This window comes from Actinia tenebrosa, unplaced genomic scaffold (assembly GCF_029948245.1).
Source record: "Actinia tenebrosa isolate PJP-AT-01 unplaced genomic scaffold, QUT_ActTen_1.0 PGA_scaffold14__42_contigs__length_11649687, whole genome shotgun sequence".
NCBI lineage: Eukaryota > Metazoa > Cnidaria > Anthozoa > Actiniaria > Actiniidae > Actinia > Actinia tenebrosa.
This window is the reverse complement of record NW_028292574.1, coordinates 7,579,030-7,585,029: the sequence shown is the minus strand read 5'-3', so window position 1 is coordinate 7,585,029 and position 6,000 is coordinate 7,579,030. Positions and strand designations below refer to the sequence as shown.

Here is a 6,000-nt window from a genome sequence, read left to right as displayed (position 1 = left end):
AAAAATGTTAGTAGTTTTGATATTTGCTGTTATGTTTTAGTTACTTTCAGTTGCCGTTACTAGATAGTAAAATTAGGTGATTAGAGCCAATTTTAGAATGACGTTTCCTTCCATGGTCCAAAATAAAAGATTGTTTAAGGTCTTCATGAATTTTTTCTAGGGTACTGGTATGGATCTTTAGTTAATAAATATTTTACTTCTCTTACTTAATTGTCTTGCCTGAATTTCAAGCTGTTGGAAAAAGGATAGATGAGCTGATTGAGTATTACGATGACAAAAAGGCAGACATAGAAGAGAGATTCATACAAATTCATGACAGCCATAAAAACAAGAAAACAAAAGGACAGAGCTGGAGGGCCAGCTATTGTTATGAACTAAGCAGCTTTGCAGCTGAAATTCAACTTTTATCTTTATACCAAGGTATTATTAATTTATCAGAAAAATATAAAAATAATCTTTTTGCACTTGACTTGTGGCTGTTGTTGAATAGGTCAGTTATGACTTTCTTTCATAATCAACTACAATTGGTTTTATTTTGCTTGACCTTTTCATTAATTAATTGATTGTTTGTGTGTTGTAGGTAGCAAACAGCTTTAAAGAGATTGCCTTAACAATGCGAAGTAAATCATTTGATAGTAATGAGGAACACCTAATTGATATTTTTGATCTACAGGTATATCCAGTCAATAATATTTGCAACTGAATATTTTTAAAGATTTTTAAACAAAATTGATTGGAAGATCAGTTATTCACATAAAGGAAAACCATTGATTCTAAAAAATGTATTCCAAAAATAATAATTCTGAAAATGGGAAAAACCAAATTGAATAGGAAATTTAGTAATGAAAAGGTACATAGTGTACCTCATTTCATAAATCAGATTTTTTTGCTAAGCTTAATTTGCTTAGCAAAAATAATTTGATATATTTCCTTTTTTTTGTTTTCAGTGTAAAGAATGGGCTTTCTGTTGCACTTTCTCTTTAACAGTGGGCTTGGCTGTGGTGATTATGGTCATATTGTCATAGAGCATGCTCCCATGCTTTTAAGAGTTTTTCGTTCCCTGAAAAAACTATTCAAACCAAGGTCTAGAAGCAGCTCATCTTCTTGAAAAAGTCATCTACTCAAAGGCTACTTCCCATGATGGTCCAGGCTATGCTACTTCAAGTACGTTTATCTTAAATTTCTTTGAAGAATTTTCAAAACTTATTCGTTTTCTTAAGCAGAGTTTGATATTTTTGTTCTTTGTTGCAGTTTTCCAGGTATTGGTGCACACTTACGCAGCAAAGTTGCTTTTTATTCGGCTTTGTTTTCGTCAAGCAAAACTTAGTATTGAAAAAGGTAACTGAATTCTGATTATATGAATACTTGCTATTGAGATTCTGCTCATTACTACTTGCAGGTGGGTATTTATTAAGTGGTGTATTAAACTACTTTAATGGGAGTTATCACAACTTCTTTGTAGGCAAGCCATTTCATTTCAGAGGATGTGGTTGGCAGGTACCAAAACAAGATTTCTGGGATGTAGATGACAAAAAAATTATTTTTGCAATCGATATGCTGCTCAATGACATTCTGGGGGAAGACTACACAATTACATCTATGAAAACAAGTGCTGCAAAGTAGATGAGCCCAATGGAAATTACAATCACCAAGCATGGGAAAAAAAATCTACCACATGTAATTAGTCAATTGCCAAACAGTTTTGCCTTCTCCGGTGACAGTGAATGCAGTGACAGCATGGATCAGCAGGATGGACCATGTACTCCTGAAAGCATGAGCTTCACAGGTGGTATGCAGCATTATGTAATTATAACCAAAACAGACATGTGTTAAAGAACCCAGTAGTGTGTTGGGAGGGGAGTGGGAGGGGGGGGGGGGGGGGGGGGGGGGAGGAGATTTTTGCTAGCAGCCCTCAGATTACCCTACTGATTCTGAAAGCAGAATCCTTCCACTTCACACTTCCAACATTTAATGTACTGTAACTAGAACCTTTGTGCATGCCAATACAATTATTTTTTTCAATTTTAAGATACCAGTACCCCTACAGATATAAATAGTAGTTGCTTCCCAGATCTGGAACAGCTATGGACTCAAAACAACATGACTCGTGTGGAACTGGCTACACTGACTTTACCTCCCATCAAAGCCATAGATTTGAACTCAGTCACAGAAGTTGTTGACCCGCAGAACCTTACATGTCCATGGGATCTTGACTTTCGCCCACCAAAAACTGTGGTTACAGCTCTCACTCACATGATTTCTGACTTAGAAAGTGTCATTGATGATGATTCCTGTGTCTGTGCTGTCAACCTTGGCTCTCATGGTGGGTTCAGAATATTATTTGTTAGGACTTTCTCAAATTAACATTTGAATTATCATCTATTACAGTGAAAAATGAAATCAGAAAAAAATTGTAAATTATTAAAGATATTGTCTTTGGCTCAAACTAGTTAGAAAGCAGAAATATCAAAAAATATTTCTCTTCAATCTTTAGTCATTCTGGCCTCAATGAAATAATTACACTCTTTCTAAGGAAAGTAACATGATAGTTTTGACATTTCTTATATCTCTAGGGTCATTTGCAAGAGCAAGCATTGATTTGTGGGACAAAACTTTTAAGGTTGATGAAATTTCCCGTGAGGTTAATTATGAACATCAGTGGCTTAGTGCTTCAACTCATAAAACACTAGCTATAAAAAATGTCCTTGGAAATTTACGCCCAGAACAGACTGTTTTGAAACATGATCATTTAAATCTCGATGCCACAGATGTGTCTTCACTTGTTGGGGAGAGGTATGTCTCTGGATTTGCTTAAGTGTCGTGTGCCTTAAGTTTCTCGAAGAGGTAAAATTGCATGGAAATACTGGTGTGGTGTTTTTACCCACATTGACACAAATGTGGATATTGTCACTTGCAACCTCCAAGGAACTACGAGAGAAGCTGATAAACTACATAGCCATTGAGGATTTAAGGAATCTGTCTCTAGTTCTACTGCCACTACACGTGAAGCAATGCCACTGGGGCTTACTGTGTCTTGATGTGGGTTCCAAGAAGCTCTTCTATGACGATGGTCTTCATTGGGCACCACCGAATCAGGCTGTCGAGCTAACCAAGAAACTTCTGGATGCACTAAAGGAGATGTCCCTTGAGTTTCAGACAGGATTCACACAGGATTTCGAAAAAGATAAGTGGGATCTTTCTTTTACTCGATTTGCGATGCCAGACCAACCAAAAACTGGTGTTGGTTCTGGGAGTTGTGGTGTTGGAGTAATTTTGGCAGCTAAAGATATGTTCATTCAAAGAACATCATTGCCAACATTTTTCTGGACATTTGATGAAATGGAAAAACACCGAAAGGAGATACTGTTTAAAATTATCCAGTGGATGAAGTAGACAAATGTAACAACTCGGACTTTCAAAGTAACAGTTTTTAATTATCAATTTTCCCCCGTGCCTTCCAGGTGTCTCGCCCGAAGGCAGCAGGATTACTAGGTGACTCGCCCGTAGTTCTGTGAAAAATTGTTAATTATGTTTCAAAAGAGACTTCCTTTGCTTTCTAGGTGTTTCGCCCGAAAGCAGAAGAAATACTAGGTGATTCGCCCGTATTTCTTTGAGAAGATTCTCTCATGTGAAACATTCCCTCGTGCCTTCCAGGTGTCTCGCCCGAAGGCAGCAGGATTACTAGGTGACTCGCCCGTAGTTCTGTGGAATGTTTCATAACTACCCAAAATGGCCCAAATATGCGTCTCAAATAAAAGCCTCTTATTGGGCAAAGTCAGACCTGGTTCCTTCACGTGGTGGGTGGTGTTATGATCTCTGTTTGGAGTCAACAAATGCAGGCTGGCGGTCACATATGTTTAGACTTAACAGCTACAACAGTGAGATCATCAATAACCTTTTTTTTTTTCTATTTCTTTCTTTTTAAAATAGGAATTACTAAAGTGACATCTTAGCTGATACAAAGTACAGTAAGTATCGTTACACACATAATGAACATATGAACGTCAACCACGTTAGGACATATCGCGCACATGAAAGACATGCACTCGCGCCTTCGTGTTTGAGGCTCGCGTTATCGATGCTAAATCACTATTGAAAGAGCCTTACAACCAAGTAAAATTCCACAAATCAAAGGAACGAATAATACTAATTATACTCGTGAATATCAAGATAAGCTTCTTTCCCAACTATCACTTAAATGGAAAGAAGTTTGAGCATAAGCATTCAGATAAAACAAAGGTCTTTTCCTCAATTCAATACACTTTCTTTTGTACAAAAAAACGAAAAGTCAGCTTCCCGAAATTGGTCTTATAAAGGTTTGGCCACCACTGTAGTTCAAGTTCTCTCGTAGCGCGTCCTTCACCTTCACTCACAACAATTTTACTTCTAGCTGTTGGTCTTTTAGGATTAGGAAGGTACGCTCGTCTTTTGGCAGCTTCTACAGCTGCTCTTGCGTCAAATTCACCCACGTTCTCGACAGGAAAGTCATTAGTTTCCTCATCATCTACGAAGGTAGCCGTTTCCTTGAAAGGTACGTATGTTTGGGCGCTGAGGAGATCGGCTAAAGATTGAACGTCATATAGTTTATAGGAATACCTTAAAGACTCTCTACATAAAATTGGTGGTCTTTTGTGGCTTGCTTTACGAACGCTATTTAGTTGTACATCTAGTAATTTGATGACATGTCTGAAATAAACTTCTGGCGTTTGATTGACGTCAACTCTAAACCATCTTCCTGTGAACAACAATATCAGTACGGTCATGGTCACTATAATTCAAGAGAGTGGATAATACTGACTACCGAATAAACTCTTTAACTTAGAGTCACCTACAGGTATGCATATCGATAAAAGATGGAATAAAACGTGCATAGCAACAAGCATGTAAATACAATCCCATACATATCTTTGAAGCGCCGAGGGCGGCCAATCGCTGCGAGAATTCCTTTGTTTTTAAAATTCCTTAGCAAGTCTTACTTTCATGTCCCTCCCCTACGTACATACTAGATTTAGTTAGTGACAAATAAGAGTGAGATGCCTGCGAAAAAAATAGACTCACCTTTGAATCCTGGGTTATGTGCCCCATTTATCCTTTCTGTGACGCAAGCAAGCCATTGATGATAATGTTCCTCTGCAGCGTAGTCCTTCGCCATTAACTCAGCTGTAGGTATAGCAGCGGTCAATCCACTGGCATCCAGAAATTTTGGAATGAAAGCATTGATAACACCATGTCTTTCTAATCGATGCTTTTTAAGGCTCTTAGTATTCAAAAACTTTCGTTCACAAACATCACAAGCAACTGATAAGGACATCTTGTAGCGTGAAAAAGTTAGAAAGTCAAGCGTTAAGCGCTGGGAAAACTGCCGCGTTTGTTAAAGCTCAAAGCCAGGGCGCTCATAGGCCAGTGATTGCGGCCAGAGGCGGGTGGTCTGTAATTAGTTTTAACGCCTTTATCTGTTTTCACAGCCATTCTCAAATTAGGCCGGTAGTTAACGTGTTTAATTATCTCGATAACAGTGTATCAGTTAATTAGTGTAAACTAACCCCACTTGGTGAATTAGAGCCTTGACAAATAGATAAAAACTTTGTTCAAATCAAAATCCAAGTTCTCTATATGCTAGATCTCTCGTTCGATTCCACTCTGTTTAAGTAGTTATGGATATTGTGCAAAGCGATAAAGCCGTTAAGCGATTCAGGAGACACACTAAAGAAGAAAGAAAACAAGAGAAAGTCCGGCATAAGGCGAAAAAAAGAGAAGAAGAAAGGAGAGAACGTCTTCAGCTTAAGTCAAAACTAGTGAGTAGCATTGGCATTCAAACTGATCAGGTAGCGTCAAGTCAAATTAAGTCGAGGGGTGCACAAATGGTTATTGCGAGCCGTGAAAGAAATCCCAACGTCGTAGGAAAAGTAAATACTCAAACAGCAAAGCCTGTCGTCGTTTCAAAGCCGGCGTATAAAAGTGCACCACTAATAAGGAACCAAGACTTGACCAAGCCCGCGG

General features: G+C 38.2%; 2 protein-coding genes across 2 annotated transcripts; one reads left to right on the top strand and one right to left on the bottom strand.

The window, feature by feature from the left end:
- The first annotated feature begins 964 nt into the window (after nucleotides 1-964).
- LOC148911391 (uncharacterized) lies at nucleotides 965-2,815 on the top strand. Its single transcript, XM_089029362.1, has 5 exons — nucleotides 965-1,164; nucleotides 1,252-1,338; nucleotides 1,463-1,789; nucleotides 2,030-2,323; nucleotides 2,574-2,815. The coding sequence occupies exons 3-5, from the start codon at nucleotides 1,624-1,626 to the stop codon at nucleotides 2,813-2,815; spliced, it is 702 nt and encodes a 233-aa protein (XP_088885488.1). The 5' UTR covers nucleotides 965-1,164; nucleotides 1,252-1,338; nucleotides 1,463-1,623.
- A 1,064-nt stretch (nucleotides 2,816-3,879) lies between these two features.
- Nucleotides 3,880-5,311, bottom strand: LOC148911390 (uncharacterized). The gene is made up of 2 exons (XM_089029658.1): nucleotides 5,059-5,311; nucleotides 3,880-4,735 (listed from the first exon to the last, which is right to left on the bottom strand). The coding sequence occupies exons 1-2, from the start codon at nucleotides 5,309-5,311 to the stop codon at nucleotides 4,254-4,256; spliced, it is 735 nt and encodes a 244-aa protein (XP_088885784.1). The 3' UTR covers nucleotides 3,880-4,253.
- Between the last annotated feature and the right edge of the window lie 689 nt (nucleotides 5,312-6,000).